At 42.4% G+C, this 20,214-nt stretch overlaps 1 protein-coding gene across 1 annotated transcript; it reads left to right on the top strand.

Moving 5' to 3' along the window:
- The first annotated feature begins 91 nt into the window (after positions 1 to 91).
- On the top strand, positions 92 to 11,229 carry idh3g (isocitrate dehydrogenase (NAD(+)) 3 non-catalytic subunit gamma). Its single transcript, XM_076983698.1, has 9 exons — positions 92 to 195; positions 417 to 477; positions 644 to 776; positions 1,033 to 1,166; positions 2,088 to 2,190; positions 3,311 to 3,457; positions 4,377 to 4,471; positions 5,024 to 5,084; positions 10,210 to 11,229. Exons 2-9 carry the CDS (start codon positions 461 to 463, stop codon positions 10,309 to 10,311), a joined length of 792 nt encoding a protein of 263 aa, XP_076839813.1. The 5' UTR covers positions 92 to 195; positions 417 to 460; the 3' UTR covers positions 10,312 to 11,229.
- The last annotated feature ends 8,985 nt before the right edge of the window (positions 11,230 to 20,214 follow it).

Here is a 20,214-nt window from a genome sequence, read left to right as displayed (position 1 = left end):
GAGTATGGTAATGGCTGCTAGGCAACGGTGCAGGGTCACAGATGACTGGATTGAATGCTCATTACTGCATCTTATTGCATTGCAGATTCAGCTGTGTTCCTTTGGACTTTGAAGTGGTAAATATCAATTCAACTAGCGAGGACGACATTAATAATGCCATCACTGCCATACGGCGCAATGGAGTTGCTCTAAAGGGTCAGTTGATCTAAAGGATATATATATATATATATATATATATATATATATATATATATATATATATATATATATATATAAATTACATACACACACAAACATACACGCACTATAGTAACAGTAGAGTTCACTTGTTCATAGTCTTGTGAGATGTCAGATACTTATCAGGGTCTGCCTGTAGTTGCTGTAATTTTCTTTCATATTGAACCCTGTTTTTGTAGGTAACTTGGAGACAAACCACAAACTGCCCCCTTCCCACAAGTCCATGAACAACCTTCTGCGGTATTTTTTTTAAAGCATAGTAACTTTACATGGCACGCCCCCCATCATAGTTTCACCTCTTTCCATTCCTGTTTCTTTCCTTCTTTCCCCCTCTCCATCTCCCTCTTTCTCTCCCTGCCTTTCTTCCTTCCTCTGTTTTGGGTTCCTTCTCCCCCCCCTTCCTCAGCACTTCCCTGGACCTGTATGCCAACGTGATGCACTGCCAGTCTCTCCCTGGTGTGCAGACCCGCCACAAAGACATAGACATCATCATCATCAGGGAGAACACTGAGGGAGAATACAGCAGCCTGGAGCACGAGGTAGAGGCTCCTTTCACTCGCCACAGTTCACAGGAGCCTCCCTTCAAGCCCATTAACACGCTCGCCTGGAGCAATCACGTTACCGTACGAAACGCATTAGCGTACGAAACGCATTAGCTAAGGTGGTCGCAATCGGTTTTTCTCATTTTCTTTTAATACAGTACCAGTAAAGTTTTACTTTCATATATCAATAAGCATGTTTGATGCGAGGCGTTTAAAGGCTTGCTGACGGTGTTGTCTGTTTTGGCTGTGTCAGAGTGTGCCTGGCGTGGTGGAAAGCCTGAAGATAATCACGCGGAGCAACTCCCTCCGTATCGCAGATTATGCGTTTCAGCTGGCGAGGGCGAAGGGGAGGCGCAGGGTCACGGCTGTGCACAAGGCCAACATCATGTGAGTGAGGTCCGCGTGGCGTGGGTCGGCACCACGTCACACAAGTGGGCACCACCGCTGCATTTCACGGATCTCCGCAACCACGTCCATTTAAGGATGCTGTTTCTGTGTCATCCATGCCACGTGGTTGGGAATATGACCTTCAGTTTTCTCTATTCTGATTTTCACTCAGCTGCACTCACCTCTGTGTCGTCTGTTCCCCAGATCACTCTCTCCCCCAGATCACTCTCTCCCCCAGATCACTCTCTCCCCCAGATCACTCTCTCCTCCAGCTCACTCTCTCCTCCAGTTCCCTCTTTCCCCCAGATCCCTCTTTCCCCCAGCTCACTCTCTCCCACAGATCCCTCTCTCCCACAGATCCCTCTTTCCCCCAGCTCACTCTTTCCCCCGGCTCACTCTTTCCCCCGGCTCACTCTCTCCCCCGGCTCACTCTCTCCCCCGGCTCACTCTCTCCCCCGGCTCACTCTCTCCCCCAGATCACTCTCTCCCCCAGATCTCCCCCAAAGCTCTGCGGATCTTGTGAAGCTGTGATTGCACCAACCCGTTTGTTCCATCCTGTTCAGTACTGTTCAGCTCATTATGTAGCCAGAAAATCATAGAAAATAGCATATTTATATATATTATAGCAGATTTATATATAGCATATATTCTTGTTCACTCCAGAGTCTCTCCTGTTCACTTGTTTACTCGCACATCGTTGCCTATATATAAAATTATTGTCAGTGCACTGTATAAGGCATTGGCCAATAGTAAGATGGCAGATTCAGATGCTACATTCCCAGAGTTGATGAGTTTCCAACCTTGAAACAGCGTGCAAGAGTGCACTATTCCTGTACTACACAGGTTCTCTCTCTCGCTCTCTCTCTCTCTCTCTCGCTCTCTCTCTCTTTCTCTCTGACTGCTTGTTTTGTCCCCCAACAGGAAGCTGGCTGATGGGCTCTTTCTCCAGTGCTGTAAGGAGGTAGCCTCTGGATATCCTGACATCACCTTCGACAGCATGATTGTAGATAACACCACCATGCAGGTGAGGGTTTGTGATGGGGCAGAGGTGGGCATTTCAGGTTCAGAAAGTAAAACTCCTTCCCATGATTTTATTCAAGCTTGCTGAATTTTGTAATTGGTGCAAGCCAGGTGAAATTAGTGGAATCAACACAATCCAGGAAGCCTGAGTAAAATCCTGGTGAGGACTTTTACTTTCTGGACCTGGAATGTCCACCTCTGGTGACGGGTGATCCACAAACAAATCCTCTTTTTGCTAGACTAGAGGGTCCGATGAATTTATTCAAAATAAATTGCAGCATTTGCAAACAAAAGCCATCCTGAACTCACACCAAAAACGAGATGTTTGAGGCTAATTGTAATTTAGGAACCCGATACCCCTGCCCCTTATTTTCGTCTTAACCGTGTTGTCCTACTCTACTTTAACAGTGTCCTGTTAAACATTGGGAGAGTACATTGTGAAATGAATATCATTTTAAGGCTACCTTGGTGTACAAAGGAGGTTCTTAAAATCAATGTGACAGTCAGTGTAGCAGTTGATATATGAGCCCACACAATTTCTGGATGGCTGCCATGGGCATTGAAGCCAGTGAATCAGCATTGTTTGACTTGTTTAAGTGGGGGATACTTCAAATGTGTAAACACAAGTGAGTCATAATGTACATCACTGTCTCTGATAAACTGGCAATCTGCTGTAATTCCAGAATACCAGTCTGTGTATTGCACGGATAACTGGTGACAGACTAATAATATAAATTTAAATAGTTACCTTAAAACCCCACACGTATATATTCCTTTGTACCTTTTAGTCGTTCCCCTAAAAGCCTTTTACCATTCTGCTGTTTGGGTTGGTTCAGCAGAACCAATTCATCAACCAGGTCTAGCTAACGGGCTTTGACTGGTGACGGCAGGAAAGGCTGCTGACTGTTGGCAATTTCAAAAATGTGTGTATCGTATCATAACGTTATAAACATTTGTAGCTGAGCTTAATTACATAAAATCACCATACTGTGTCCTGCACATTTTGTTATATTCTCATTGCTTGCTACATCATTAAAATGGTTGCTGTGCAAGACCTTTAAAGAAAACCTGTCATTGTTGCCTTCACATACGTGAGATCTGTTTTGCACTATCCTTTGTTACAGCTGGTTTCCAAACCTCACCAGTTTGATGTCATGGTGATGCCCAATCTCTATGGCAACGTGGTCAGCAATGTGTGTGCAGGACTGGTGGGAGGGCCTGGTCTGGTGCCTGGTGCCAACTACGGTCGTAATTACGCAGTGTTTGAAACTGTGAGTGTTTGAAACTCTTCTTCATGCTGTCTGGTCAGAGCTTCGGCTAACACAATGCAGTTTTTCTCAGTCGATTTGGTTAATTTCTCACATCATGCTTTACATTGGCATCACAACTGCATTTCTCAAAACAGTTAGTGCAAACAGCAAAACTCAATGAAATACCTGCAGAAGCAGATACTTCACTCAAAATTCTTTGTTTTTGCCCCAAAAGCAAATAGTTAGGTCAGTCAGTGCCATCAGAGTATCTAGTCAGTGTGCCATTGCCTATGAACAAGGCAGTCAAAATACTTAGTCATGTTGTCAGTACAACTATAAGTCACAGTCAGTGCAGACAGAATAAGTATATTCTGATGGAAACTAGCTAAGCTTTTGATTTCAAGAAACAGTACGTTACACACAAAATACAAACTTGCACAGAACACAAAGTTACACATCACTGTATGTGAGAGACTGATAGAAAGAAATTGGAGTGGAATCAAATTTGTACAGCAATATTGTTCGCACTGCAATTTGGTAACAAAAACAAATCTGATTGAAATTCAGAAAAGACCGACAACTGACTGGAAAAACTGCAAAATTAGAAACTTATTCTACACATTCAAAACAAACTAAGCACATACAGCCTCCTCTTGTGTGAAAATGGAACCTCTGCTACCCCTATACTTTTAAAATCGGCGTAGTGGAAAACGCGCATTTGACACCTGTCAGCATTTGACACATTTGTTTTCCTGCATGATCTTGTGCAGTGTCCCAATAAAAAAGACTTCCTGTTTAAATGCAGTCTTGAAGGCAAGCACGTAAACAGAACCAAAACGCGGACATGTTTTCAAAATTCCTCCATGTGACACAGGAGACAGCAGCCGTCGTGTTTTTACATTGATATACGGGCCTCTTCTTCCTCTTCCTCTTCTGGCAGGCTACTAGGAACACTGGCAAGAGCATCGCTGGACGCAACGTGGCCAACCCCACGGCCATGTTGCTAGCCGGCTGTCTCATGCTGGACCATCTCAAGTAAGTTCAGCAAGTGCAGTAGCCTCGTTTGTAATTCTGAGTTATGTCACTTGTCGTGATGATTTAATAACACCAGTTTGGACGTTCCTGAGCGCACATACTGTTTTCTTCTACTTGGTTCCTGTTCCTCCTTTCAGTATAACGGGCTAAAATTGGGTCCACACTCTGAAGCTAAAATGTCTTTTTTCCCATTTCATCAAATGTTACCGGGGTAATTCTGTACATGTAGTAATAGGAACAAGCTAGTGTGACATCAACACTGGGAGGATTGACTGCCCTTGGACTAGAATATCAGATAACCCCCGATGCCTTTAGTAAAACTGACAAGATTTGTATAATGCAAGGATACCTGGATTAATTTCTCTTTTCTAACACACCTACTAAACCTGCTAATTAAGTGATTAATTGACCACAAATATCCCTGTGAAACATCAAAGCTACACTTTAGCATTCCAGCTGTCAGACCTGACCTGAGGCATGTTAGTCAGTAACTGTATTTGTGGATGGTTAAATTGTTCTAACAAATGTTTTTTTCTTTGTCTTCTTCCCTAGACTTCATGATTATGCTAGCATGATTCGTAACGCTGTCTTCACCACTATGAATGAGACTCTGGTAAGACAACCACTTGGCCACATTCTAATGGTGGGAGACTCGTGTAATGTGTAGTGGCGTTTTGCAACCTTTTCTCAAGTTTCTCCAGTCCAACCTGTTAATCCAGCAGAATGTCTCTGAACTGATGATATTACAAGTGTGGTACAAATTGTTGTACTCAAGTTGACACTCTTTGTCTCATGAGGAAGACATTCTAAGTGCTGAATTAACAATGACCTAACTGCAAAAATTGTGAAAAATGTTTGAATTATGAAATCTATTCACCCCAACATTGCGAGCCCCCCACAGGGGTCTTCAGGTAGGCACCTCCCTTCATCTGTGTCTTTCACCGAGTTAAGGTCACGACACCTTCAAACGACCCAACAGTGAGGTCTGGCATTCCAGCCCCGCCCCTCCAAGCTCTACTTCTACACCCAGCCACACCCCTTTAAACGTAAACCCAAACTGGTCTTCGTGGCGATATGAGCCTTACTGAGCCCCACAGTCTAGCCTGCCACCAGATGTCTTTCATCTCAGCTGTCATGTCTGCTTACTTGCTTCTTCCTTTCAAAAGGTTCAACACTTTGAGTACACCACTGTGTACAGCCTCAGCATAGTTAATGCAAGGCACTGTGGGAACTGTAGTGTTTTACCTACATCTGCACGCCACTTCCAATCCTGCACTTCACCAGACATGCCAATATTTATGGCCTTGAAGTGTCACCTTGTGCAGGTTTTTCTTTGTGCATACAGTCCCGTGTCCCTTTGTTAGCTCGGCCTGCTTTGCACTTCTCGTTCTACCTGCTCGTGACAGTCGTAAGTCACTCCAAGCAAATGTCGTGCTACTCGTGTTCGTAAAACTAGTAATCATTCACGTTCTCCCTGCCAGTGTTGGCTTTAACATGTTCCATGAGTCACCCCACCCAAGACCTTTGATTCCACAGTGTACTTGGCCAGTCATGTCCCTAAGCTCACCTCCACTCAATGGTTCAGCTTTCTCCTGCTTTTGTGACTGCCGCCATTCATCTTGCGACTCATCTTGGAGCATCTCGGCTCCTCAGCCAAACCAAGTGGTATCTTCAACACTCCGCTCACATACTTTGCTCCGTAAACATCTAAACAGCCTTGTCATTACAGTTCATTAGTGATCCTCTTCTGCCTCTGCTTCAGTAACTGCAACCTGATAAATCGTCAGTGGCCGTCTGTGGCTACGCAGAAATCCAAGCTGGAGACACACCCATTTTTATTTACCTGGTAAAAATGAGTTCTCAGTGCTGTTATTATCCTTCACCAATTCTGTCTTTAGGCCCACAACTTGGTCTTTATCGTTTAATGCTACACTGTGCCTGTGCCATATATCTGGACTCTTAACTGACAGCTCCAGTATAAATGATCGAAAAAGATATTGGTATAATTTTTATCTTGCACAAGTTTTCCTTTCACAGTTGACAAACTTCTAGGCTTGCTTGTATTCAAATCAAATCAAATATATTTGTATAGCACTTTTCACAACACATGTTATCACAAAGCGCTTTACAGGATTTACAAGGTTAACAATACTATGGGTCCAAATCCCTAATGAGCAAGCCAAAGGCGACAGTGGCAAGGAAAAACTCCCTAGATCACATATGTCAAATTCAAGGCCCGTGGGGCAGATCCGGCCCGCGAATTGATTATCTATGGCCCCCTGGATGATATTTAATTACTGTTAGAACCGGCCCGCAGGCCACAGCCGCCCGATGGTGTTTTGCACGCACAAACACTACATTCCCCACAATGCAACGGTAGCCCGCGAAGTCACTGCAGCGCACACAAGCGGCGAGGGTCAGCGCGGCGAAAATAACGTAATCGCAGTGGCTCAGCTCATGCGGGAGCGTCTCGCGCGCTGTCGATTCGCGAGGTCGTGCATCTCTCGAATTTTGTACTTTGCGCGCCGCGCCTCAGCGCAATGAACAAAGTCATGTTTGCAGGGTTCATACACCTTTATAAGGTGGAATTCAAGCACTTGTACGTCACTTTCAAGGTCAATTTCAATATTTCCCATCACGTTAAACTTAATTAAGTTAAATATTTATACATATACTCGAAATGATTCGAAATAATTCGCTTTTTATTCACATTATTTAATGGTTGTTTATTTTCAAAACGCCCAATATTAACGTCTTCACGTTCTCTCATGTTTCGTCCTGGAATTACAAGAGGCTCGTATTTGTTAACGTAATAAAAGAGAACTGTTCAGTCAGATAGCTATTTGTTGTGAAACGAAGTAGTTACAATTTCAAGCATTTTCAAGTACTTTTGCTTAAATTCCAGCACTTTTCAAACCTTTATTACTTTATTCATGTTTGCTTGTTGAAAAATATTTTCACTTGAAATTACTGACAGATCCATAAGAAAATATTGCTTTGTTCATTTAAGCATTAAATAATATACACTGTGTTAGGTCTTGGTTCAATAGGCTATGTGCAATCATTTCAATATGTTTTAATAAACATTGAACCAGTCCGGCCCTCAGCTTGTAGCAAATTTGTTATTTTGGCCCTCGGTGTATTTGACTTTGACATCCCTGCCCTAGATGGTGGGGAATAGGAAGAAACCTTGGGAGGACCAAGATTCAAAAGGGAACCCATCCTCCATTGGGCGGCCCGTTAACACACAAATTACACAAAAACAATTATACAGATGAATACACAAGTCACAAACAAATCACATAAGTATAATGTAACTAGAATGAAAGTTCTGTAATATAATGTAGTATTAACTTTGATCATTGTCCTTCTAAAATTATCATTTAAATTCTCTAGCAACTGCTGGGTACACGGCACAGTTATTGCCATGACATCCATCTATGCCCTATCTGGTGGGAGCTGGGAACAGCCCCTCCCCCCCCAACACCCAACAAACCAAATGCTTTTCATTTGGCACTGAGCCAAATGCATTCTAGGAAATCCAGATGTTGGCTCCTCCTCTCTTCTTTGTGTCTCAATCATGCTGCTATTCTCCACAGTCACAAATCCTTTATATAAAGCCTTTTATATCGATGTAGCCATCACGTTACTCACTTTCAAATATGGCACCAATCTCTGTGCATTCACAGAAAGAAAGAAAATCTTATATTCCACATTCTGAAAACTTAAAAGGCCTAAACTACACCCAAAACATTCTTCAAATTTGGATTAAAGATTCCTCATTTTCTTCTGTACTCCTTTCTTCCAAACTACAGCTTCATTAATTCAAGACCTAAAGTGCATGTTTGTAAGTATGACACCGTTAGGCCTGGTGCAGAACCTCCCTTTGTATAATGCACCACCCCATAGTCCACTTTGGTGTCTGACATCCATTTGCCCTGTATCACCTACTAGCTCGTTAGCCTCAAACCTACCTGAACACACACCATCAAAATGCTCCTCTAGTTTCTCCCAGATTTCTGCTTAATCTCAAAATCTCAAGACCTTTGCTCTTCTCTGCTGGCCTCCAGTGCTGTCTATACGACTTTAACTCCTGAATGAATCCATTTCTACTCTCCATCTCGACTTCATTATCCTTCGTCCCTTTTCCTTGTTCTGTGAACTACCCAGCCTCACCATCCTGTGGTCATAAACAACTTTACCTAAGGTCATAAACAACTTTACCAGATTATTCTCTACTGATCCCTCAAAGTGGCCACTATACCCTTTTAGATCATTATTACTCAAATCATAAACCCTTCCAGCCTGTTTTCTGTTGCGCCTGGTCATCTTCTCGGCCCAGTTCCTTTGTCCTTCATGAGCTTGTTCACCCTCTCATGATCTGCACTGTCCCTCTGGCTAACATCAGTTTCACTGCCCACTATACCAGCGTTGGAGTTCTCCTCGGTCATAGCGGACGTGTTTGATGTCTTTGGTATGTAACCTGGACCTCCGCCAACTGGAGTAGTGCGCGGTCTCTACCTTCTCATTCAAGCTTCTCGTCTTTCAGATCTCCATCACCTTTTTCCACGCATGCACACCTGCAGAATCTTATCTTCTCCTGCCGTCCTAGTTGTCTCCATGTTGATCTCCTTTTTCAGAGTCAAAACTGTTCCAGAGTCAGTAGTAATGAAATCCTTGGACAGGTCGTCGTCCTCCCGTGATATGCAGACTCATTGGCTATCGCATGTATCTGCTTTGTATTGCCGCTGATGGGTTGCATGCACATGGTTGAACCATGGATGTCACTGGCATGAGTCGCGAGCCCACAACAGCCTCACAAAAACAGTCCCCCTTGTCAGCTGTCATCATATTTAATGGACATGTCCAAGATAAGTATTCTAAAAATCATATTCAAAATTATTATTAGAATAATTCTAAATTATAACCGGAAAGCTTTGGTAACACTGGCACTGCTATGATATAAGGGAGCTACTGTGTTGTGTGCTGGTGTAGCCAACTCGACACGTTTCTCTTTTCAGGCCTGGTGTTGTTGGAAATGTTACTCCTCGGGCCGCCTTCTTTTTTTAAGTCAGTTTCAGGAAATATTCTCAGCCAGGCGATGTGTAGGTTTGCCAAGTGTTGTACATAAACAATGGCTCTGCAGGAAAGTGCAGCAGCAGTGTTCTCAGTGGTGTTTCCTCAAGTCTTTAACCTCATCCACGTGTCTGTCGCCAGAATCCCACGAGCAGCTTTGCTGCCATCACCGTTTAACTCTGTTGTAATTACATTGAAATAACTCGAGAAACTAAGGAACACCTAAGCTGAGCCTTGAAATCATTTTCAGACATGCAGGTCTGACACTGTCCAGTAGAATTTGTGTAAGACACCAAGGTCCTTCCAGAATTAACTTTAATATGGTCATAATTAAACTGAGATTCAAATATTAAAAAAAAAATATATATATATATAAACTATATTATTTTATTATTCTAGAATATCACTTTGTCAGTTTAACAAAAAATTGCCAATCTTTCTACACATTTAAATTTCACTGTAAATTATCCAATAATCTTTATGCATTTGTGTGGCCATTTGGATGGCTATATTTTATATATATATATATATATATATATATATATATATATATATATATATATATATATATATATATATATATATATAAAATGTTTCTTTATTTTACTTTATTTTAATTTTATACTAGGATGTCACAATGTTTGTCATTCGCTGTGTTGCAGTTGCATACACCGGACATCGGGGGGCAGGGCACTACTTCAGAAATGGTGCAGTCTGTGATGAGTAACATAAAGAGAAGTGGACCACTCACCACAGAGCTGTGATCCAACACCCCGTGGTACAGAAGCACTGCCCCTGTGGACATGCATCGTACTCATCTGGGTGGCGGGTGTGGTTTGTTACCAAAGCAGATATGTAGTCACGTCTTCTGCTTAAAATGGCTACTTTTCTCTTAGTTTGCCTGTTTTCTCTCTAATGCCACACTTCTTTTTAAGTAAGTTTAACTAAGGTCCCTCGAACACCATCCATCGCTGTACAGACGCACACGGTTCCTGAGGATGTTGCCACGTGAATCAAACTTCCTCCCTATGAACTCTGGGCCCTCATCACCGAGCCAAATCTGATGAGATATTTTGGGCTCAGAGGGTTTAGAGTTCAGCGTATTTGTACGTTCCAGCTGACATTTCCGGTACCGTCCCAAGTCACCTGTTATTCACCCAATGTATCTGAATGGTTGTTAGCTGTTAGTATGATGTTCATTACGAAGACCCCACGTGGGGTTAAGCTTAGTCTAAATACATTCCATGATTAAATCTATCCATGTTAGTGTGTTATTTAAGCTTAATCTACGGTGTTATTATGTCAAAATAAGTTATTTTGTTGCTGGACGTATTAGTAGAATGGGTCTCGGAGCACTTTGATACTAAACCTTAGTCCCATTCTGTCTTTCCCTTTTTATGGTATTGTTTATTTCTTGTCTTATGATGCATACAATGAGCATATTCAGTTTTCCTTCTTGCACAATTAAACCGTGAACATAATGGATCACACTATCAAAAAGTCATACTGTAACTTAACCAGAACATTTATTATTTGATCTCTTGGAACTTATTATATTTTCATTGTTGTGCATTATATTGATTGTACCAAAACAGCGGTTAAAGTGGTTAAAAACACGATTGGATGGTTTTGTACACGTACTGTGGCCTGAGAGCTTCTCAATAAAGTGGTATTTTAACTTCTGTGGGCTTTGCAGTGTGACTTCTCTGATTATACCTTGTGGTGTTTTAGTAAACAGTTAAGTTCCACTAAGCTGTTAATACAGGACACATGGGATAAACCTTATTTAAAGAATAAATTGGTTCTGTATTCCAAGACACTCGCACTTGTTTGGTAGTTTGGGTACAAACTCTACTGTTCTGTGCCTGCTCAAATTGTTCTTGAGAAATACCTCTTGATGAGGCAGTTGGCCAAAAAGACCCGGCTTATGTTTTGCCTGTTAACGGTCCCCTCTGGGACAGAGCAGTACTCCAATCCTGCAAGCTGGTATCCGACGCCAGCTTAGAATAGATTAGTTGAAAGGTGGACGATTTACTTGAAAAATCTTTAAAGCTTTAAAAATCTTGGAATTGTCAGCTTAAGAGACTCGTGGAAATGCTAGTTAAAATCCACCCTGCCAACCCTTTAACTGAGAATAAATGCTAAGTGGAAAAGAAAGACTTACTCAACACTGTCATTGAGAAGTCTGAGAATGAATGTGGCACTGTTCTCAACAGTAATGAATAGCATGATTCCATAGCACACCAGGTCTGCCAAAGCAATTATGTTGTAACACACTAACACTAAAACAAAATTAATGCACCTCTCAGAAAAGAACATTAATTCGTAGGACCGTACACAGTGTAGAAATAGTTTGGATTGTCCTCCTTTGGCAGTGAAATTGATATGCATTTTTAATTTTAGAATCCCTAAAATAGTATTAGCATTGTCATTATGTGTCTGTAATCACTGGCAAGATTGTGGTGGACATATAAAAATACATTTGTTTATTTTAAAAGCTCTTAAGAAACAGTTTTTAAAATAACGGAAAATGCATGGAAAGTCATTCGTCGTTGTGACGGTATAAACGTCAAAGTAACGTTAGGAAAGGTTGTAATGGATGCTGTGGTCATTTCCTCAGCAGATCTATATATCAGAAGGACTGCCAAACTCAGCAATGTGAAACTGTGAGTGTTAGTGTTGTAGATCGCAGATTAATAAAGGTCACGGAGGGAGACGTCCATGTCCACTCTGGTTCTGCTAACACTGGTCTCCGTCTCCCATCACCAGCTGGGTCTCCAGAGGACACATCGCTGGCACGCGCACACTGATCTTTTGTGCGATGATGAAGTTCCATCTCCGGGTCCAATTGCACTTGTTTATACATCATTTTGTTGTTGCTTCGAACCTGAGCCCTTGGTTCATCCATCATCCGTTTCACCTCTGATCTCCTATGTGTCGATGAGGGCCGCATGCAGCTTCTCAATCCAACACTTTCACTCGGAGGTCAAACTCTGGGAGCCTGCATGACTCATGCGGTTGGCAGGCGAGAGTAAGTTGATGGGGGAGAGGTGCAAAAGAACAGAAACACATGTCCAAGGACTCCAACCTTGTTCCAACTGCGGCCTCCATAGGCAGCATACCTACGTCTGGTGCAGTAACGCAAATGCGCGCGGTCGTTCGCCAAATGACACTGCTCGTTCATTCCGCTCCCGCGTGGACGCGCTGCGCAGACACGCGGCGACTCCACCCGTTCTAGTCGCGCGTAACGGCGCGATGCGCCATGCACCAAGCCCCGCTCCATCTCACCGTGTTTATGTGCTGAAAGAGCGGCGATTTCCACAACGATTATGAGCCATAATTTCAGAGGTACGTTCGCACTCGCTCTTCCACTTTCCACTTTCCCTGCTGGCTCCTTGTAATTGTGATTCATGACTGGTTTCCTTGTTCCTTTCACAATCCATCCCCAAAAACGCTCTCATGACTCACAGTGGGATGCTCCAAATATCAGAAGAGAAAGGTTTTACCCTATATGTACGCCAGAGTGAACAGATGTCCTAGGCAGATTTTTTTAACATTTAATAGTTTGCGTATCAAAAATGTTCTCATGGAAACGGAACAAAAACGCTCTTGGACATTTTGATTATGTACGTGCCTGTAGGTTCAATTAAAGTGTTGTGTTCAACCTAGTCCTCTCCTACAAACACCAACAAGCTCTGAAATGCTGTGCAACTTTGCTTGTGATTTTTGATATGGCTGACAAGATCGCCTTCTCTTTACACTACACTGTATAACCACCAGCTTGAAATGAATATTTCCGCTGTCTTTATATAAGATTAACACAGAAGGTGGTCATATGATTTTTTTTTTGCTTTGCAACTGTGTTTTTACTTGGATTTTCCAGAGTTGTGTAAACCCAGCAACATTAGACAACAGCTGCTTCAATGTGAAGTGTGTAGTGTGGATGCCTTTCAAGCAGATGTTTTTATAAGTCCATATGATCCTCAAGAAGGGCCCAAGGGACCCCAGGCAGAAATGTGTTAGATGAGTTAAGTATGTATATGTGTGTGACTGTGCTTAACTTGTGAAGGGCCCCAGCACGTTTCAACACAGTAAATTGATCCCACCTGCACATACTCCCAAAATGTTTTGAACCCTTTGGATTTATCTAGCAGTCTGCATAAGACACTCTGATGTCAATGATATAATAGAAATCATTAATAAAAAAGACAATTTGTTTAATGAGCAACTCAAGACATATTACTGCACATATTGTTGATCAAATGCTGTAAACAAGTATCTAGGACAATTACCTCTTAAAAAGAGCGTAATTGAGTCAGGTTATTAATCAATTCAGGAAAGGTTTTTTCAGCTCTAAAAGTCAAATTTCTGTTCAAGTGTACTGAGGAGAAAAGATTTCAGGAGAACGCAAACGAAAAACTGTTGATGAGGTTGTGAGGGGTTGAAAGGATACGAGTTTGCACTCCGTGAGTGTTTATGAACGAAAACGTCGGCATTCTACGAACAAAAAGCACCAGGACCCTCCGCAACACAAACGGACCATGAGGTGTCGGCTAAGGACCTTTTTGCATCTGATATGTTCATGACTGGTATAACAGCAACAAGAGCAGCATTCCTCAGAGGGTTAGCAGGGCGGGAACGACACAAAACACGCTCCATGTCTTGAGTTTGTTCAAGCCCACCTGGACATTACACAGCACTGTTGGAACAGTGTTCTGTTGACAGATGAAATGAATGTTTAACTTGTAGCTATGCAAAAATATAGGTTAAAGTTATTGCCAATAAAGTTACTACTATAACACACATATTAAATACAGACCACAACACAATTAGAACAATCATAATATGACACACACGTTACCACATACATTTCCCATAATTGCTCAATGATTATCGATTTGGAAAATCGGATCTCATTCTGATAGCCTATCTTGCACAAATTTTGATCTTTCCAGAAGCGTTTTCGCCCATAACAGCTCACAGATGTCCCCACTCCACCTTTTAGCCTGAACTGTGGAAACATAGCATCAGCCTCTCTACCAACCCACCGCTGATTTTGCTATTAAGCTCAGTTTAAGAAGCAGAACCAATAAAACTGGGGAACCCATCAAAGTCCCTCTGTCTCCGCTTTACTCCACCACATGCCACATGTTTAAAACCTTTTCTTATGAGCCCCCATGGGCAAGCAGTGAGTAAATTATGTTTTTTGGAGACATACGTAACATGCTTTGTGTGTGTGTGTGTGTGTGTGTGTGTGAGAGAGAGAGAGAGAGATTTTTTAAGGATGTCAAATATTTTTCAGATTTTTCTAATCTAACAAATAATATTTGTTGGCTTTACAAAGCTGTTATCACTGGCATTGTGATCCAGTTGCCTTGCATTTATGTCTCCATGGTCTTTCTCAATCAGTTAAATGTCTCATTTTTAAAAAATGTTTTTGATATTGAAAACACTTTTTTTTGCCTCATCTAAATTGCTCCTCATACCTCCCCAGACTTTGAAGACATACACTGTCTTTCTGTCGCAGACTTAACCATGATTTCCTCTTCCTTCTAGAAGACACTATCGTATACCTGTAAGTTCAGGAAATTATTTGTCCAGGAAATTATTTGAAAAAAAAACCTATTTCAACTCTTTCTTCAAAATTCAAAAAATGTACTGATGTTGTTAGTAATAAACTCCAGGATCTAATGAGCAGTTTATCCCTCTAACAGCACCAAGGCCATGAAAGAGCAATGTGTAATACTATAATTAAATTGGAACATATAAAACTATATAGTGAGAACTATAAATTAAACCAAACAACAAAAAATAATATGGACCCCAGAGGTTTATATAAATATAATATATAAATGAATAGTATGTAGACATGAGTCATTGCTTAGGCAACAGCCCTGCGACCTGGACCCATATAAGCGGATGTGAATGGATGGGTTGGTATAAGAGTCATGGCCAGGCTGGAAAGGTCAAGTAGAAACTGTGAGTTGGCTTGTAGCACGTTCTGCTCTAACAACATTTATAGGTAGAAAGTAATGTTTGTGAATAAAAGCTTAATACTAGAGCACAGGAGTACTGGAGCCCTCTGAACTGAAATTTAGGAAGTGTGAAAATGAACGATTTTCCAAGCAGTAAAGAGGGGGAGAAGGGACAGTCGTAACCCTGCGCTGTCAGGATGAAATGCAGCCACGTGCAAATTCTTCACCACTAACTCTCTTCCACCATATTTGCTTGTTATACCTTGACAATACAAGTGATATATAAATCAACTCATTTTAATGAGATGATAGACTTTGTTAACTTTAAAATGTAAGTGGGTTTGTAATGGGAGCATGAAGGAACAACAAAAAGGATTTAAGAGGAGTGTCAACAAATGGGCTCAGAGTTAATGTAAGGCAGCCTGACTGGGTTGACCAGCTTCAGAGGGTATTGAAAACTGTCAATACCCAGGAACGAGGCATTGTGGTATGAAGCGGACTGCATGGAGGGATGAAGTAGACTGTATGGAGAGATGAAGCGGACTGCATGGAGGGATGAAGCGGACTGTATAGAGGGATGAAGCAGACTGTATGGAGGGATGAAGCGGACTGTACGGAGAGATGAAGTGGACTGTATGGAGAGATGAAGCGGACTGCATGGAGGGATGAAGCGGACTGTATAGAGGGATGAAGCAGACTGTATGGAGGGATGAAGCGGACTGTACGGAGAGATGAAGCGGACTGTACGGAGGGATGAAGCGGACTGTATGGAGGGATGAAGCGGACTGTATGGAGAGATGAAGTGGACTGTACGGAGAGATGAAGCGGACTGTATGGAGGATGAAGTGGACTGTATGGAGAGATGAAGCAGACTGTATGGAGGATGAAGCGGACTGTACAGAGAGATGAAGTGGACTGTACGGAAAGATGAAGTGGACTGTATGGAGGGATGAAGCGGACTGTATGGAGAGATGAAGTGGACTGTATGGAGAGATGAAGCAGACTGTATGGAGGATGAAGCGGACTGTACAGAGAGATGAAGTGGACTATGGAGAGATGAAGCGGACTGTATGGAGGGATGAAGCGGACTGTATGGAGGGATGAAGAGGACTATACGGAGGAATGAAGTGGACTGTATGGAGGGATGAAGCTGACTGTATGGAGGGATGAAGCGGACTGTATGGAGGGATGAAGAGGACTATACGGAGGAATGAAGTGGACTGTATGGAGGGATGAAGCGGACTGTACAGAGGAATGAAGCGGACTGTATGGAGGATGAATCGTACTGTACGGAAGGATGAAGTGGACTGTATGGAGGGATGAAGCGTACTGTATGGCGGCATGAAGTGGACTGTATGGCGGCATGAAGTGGACTATATGGAGGGATAAGGGTGTAAAAAACAGATAAATCCATATTCTGGGATCAAAGCAAAGCACACAAGTGCCAGCCCAGGGGCTTTAACATGAAACATGTCAACAGCAGAAGGAGGAAAAGCCCAGTGAAGTCTCCTGAGAAAATATGGACCAATGAAAGAATGAAAGACAAGGACATGAGTCAGTCATCTATGACAAAAAAAAACAGGCTACTCAACTGGGTATTAAAATGGAATTAAATATCTGGCAGTTAATATTTTACAATGAGCAGACATGATCTCTTATCTTCTAACTATGGACATTTACATCCTAATACATAAATCTAGCCTGGAATGAGCAAAGGGACATAATAGTTTTGGGAATAATAGAAAATATAAATAGAAAATGCACGTGTGTGAGTGTGTGTGTGTGTGTGTGTGTGTGTGTGTGTGTGTGTGTGTGTGTGTGTGTGTGTGTGGCTTTGAGCCTTCAGAAGTACTTCCCAGTGACCTATTATAGTGTTTTGTTGTGTTATATGTAAAACATTTTTGTCATAGATTCCTTAACAGTCCAGATGCTCCTGAACTGAGTACTTGGGCTTCCTGCACACAGAAAGGTTGAAGAGGAAATCGGTAAATTGGTAAATCTGTAGCTTAAATCCACATCTGTGGATGTCTCTGTGTGCATATTCGTGGTATGTATATGCTATTTATGTTATACATTTATAATAAATGATTAAGAAAGCTGGGGCAAAATTGGATGTTGTGTGTGAGTTTGTGTGTGTGTATATATGTGTGCGCGCGTGTGTGTGTGCGTGCTTGAATATACACATGTACATTGTTGTAATCGTTTAATAGGACAAATGTCACCACAATGTCAGAAAAAAAGTATTGTGGGTGTTTTTTTACTGAGGTTTTGCTGATGTTAATGTAAGTGTTCAGTTCAGTACACACGGTCATATTTAATTAGAAGTAATGCACTGTTCCTTGGAAGCCTCCCACAAGGACAGTGATATAGAAGCGTGTATCTGAACATATTCTTAGGTAAAAGGACATCTTTTTTTTGCTTTGGGTTACAATCGGCCCAGTTTCCTGTGCAGTTTATAGCTCCAATTCCTGCTTGCTTCCTTCAGGTACTGCCCACAAACTGCTGAAGTCACCTGAAAGCTATACTTACGCTCACAGCTTATTTCAGCTCGGTTGTCTGCAATGAGTCCATATATCAGTGACGATACCCTGGAGGACACGCATGTGCCCATCCTCCTCCCTCCGCTCTCCTAACAACCCTTCACATTCATCAGTCTAGCTCTCTCACCTGCTTCCCCATTCTGACTCTCCCCCAGGCATGACGAGCAGATAAACACTGCGCACGATTCCTCTTTGGTGCCGTGTCCTCTGGATTCTGCAGGCTGTGTTGTTTTTCATGAGGTGCTCTGAGCTCAGCTTGCCCTCCTGGCTTCTCGCCGCTGCAGCGCGGCCGGCTGGCGGCATCAGAGAGATGAGGTTGACTCCACAGACCTTCACAGTCCCAAAACAAAGTGACCTAGAAGCTGCCAAGGTGTCCTCACACTCTCAGCCCTGTAGACACGCTGGCCTACATCGAACCACCGCAGTCCGCTAACATTAAGTCACCACAAGCTGTGTTTCACATCAGTTCAGAACTGGAAAAGGTGCCCAGTACATTGGTTTTTTAAAGTAGGAACATTTGAAGTCTGAAATTTGTCAATAACGGACCCGACCAACATTTGAGCTAAATTTAAGGCAATTCTGAATCGTGAGGAAAAGTCGCTCGCTTCGTGAGCCGTAGATTAATGGTGCGGCCGATGCCAGACGAGCAGCGTGATGTGGCCCCGTTTCCAAGCTGCTTGAGTAAGATCAGATGTGTCTCCACGTGGAGTTTATGAGCGAGTCTTAACCGTGCCTCGTCCCCTCTACCCAGGCCAACACTACGAAGTCTGCTGCTCGAACCTCCAACAAGGCCTTCAGTCAGAAATGACCATCAGAACGCTGAACCCTAAAAACGGCTCTAAGAATACAATCTGTGTGTGTGGCCTTTTGAAGGCCAATTACCTTTAACATTCTGTGAGTACTTTCTAGTAGTTTCTAGATAGAATACTAGATCAAATACCCCTTAACCAGTCTCTCCACCTCTGTTTTCTTTTACATCAGAACACAATGAGACAAAGAGTCTTAATCCTCTCTTTACAATCACACAGGAATACCTTTGCTTGAAAGATGTCTGTATTATGACTCACCCTATTACTGAAGTGCATTTAATTCTTTGTGTTGACACAAGAACAACATTAAAAACTAATGACCTGTCTGTACTCAGCCATTACCTCTTGACCCAATTCTTCCATTGTCAGCTAGACATGCAAATAGAAACATTTGATTTTACACAAACATACATAAAATTATATGTACTCTACATAAAATTTTATTCTGTACATGTGACCTTGGGTTCACAGAATGTTTGTTTTAAACAACAAATCTCTCCAATGTGGCAGTTCCATTGTGTTGACGATTTAGCATAGCTAGCATAGCTCTGTTAAACATCAGCTACGTCCAGCCGTGAAGGAATTCATGTTTGTTACGAGCGGTTGTAGATAGCCGGTTACGCCGGTAATGAGTGAGATGTCAGGGGTTATGCACCTGTGTTTGCTGGCCTCACACACCAGCCTGCCGCCTGGATCCGGAGACGTGCTAAGCTGAGCTGTGAGAGACAGCAGCTTCTAGCTGCTTCTGACTCAGGGGTGCTTTGCACAGGGAAAGAAACCACAACAATAGCTCCAGTTAATCAGTGCCTACGGCCTGTGAATCTTATCCTGCTCGTGTCACACTCCAGGTCACTACCACCTCCCCTCTGCTAATCATGTACTCACGAACACACACACACCCACACACGGAGAGACAACTCATTAGTTCCTACCACAACTCCTCTCACCGGAGGATCAGTGTGAGACACGCTGCCTCTTGCTAATCACTTTTCCCTTCAGATAATTTTTTCACCTGCTCGCTTTAACTTTCCCAAAGTCTCGAGGGAATAATTATAAAATGCGTATGGAATGTTCTGTTTTCTCCATCCACCTTACGAACATAATTCAGTTGTGCGGCATGTTTATCTTTAGCCTTGACTCACCCTTCATTTACATTCATCTGTTGTCGACAATTTATTTCCATGAATTGATTGCCTGATTTTTGCTCCTGCTCGTACTATAGATTTTCCCCTCACCACTGGCTCATTCCTTCTTAAAAGTTCTTGGTGAAAATTTGTTTGAATTGAACTGAATTGAACTGATTTGTTTCAATTACATTTTTCCATATAGTGCTTTTGGTCCGA

Source organism: Brachyhypopomus gauderio, chromosome 21 (genome assembly GCF_052324685.1).
Source record: "Brachyhypopomus gauderio isolate BG-103 chromosome 21, BGAUD_0.2, whole genome shotgun sequence".
NCBI lineage: Eukaryota > Metazoa > Chordata > Actinopteri > Gymnotiformes > Hypopomidae > Brachyhypopomus > Brachyhypopomus gauderio.
Note: the sequence above shows the minus strand (reverse complement) of the source record. Positions and strands in the feature narration are given on the sequence as shown.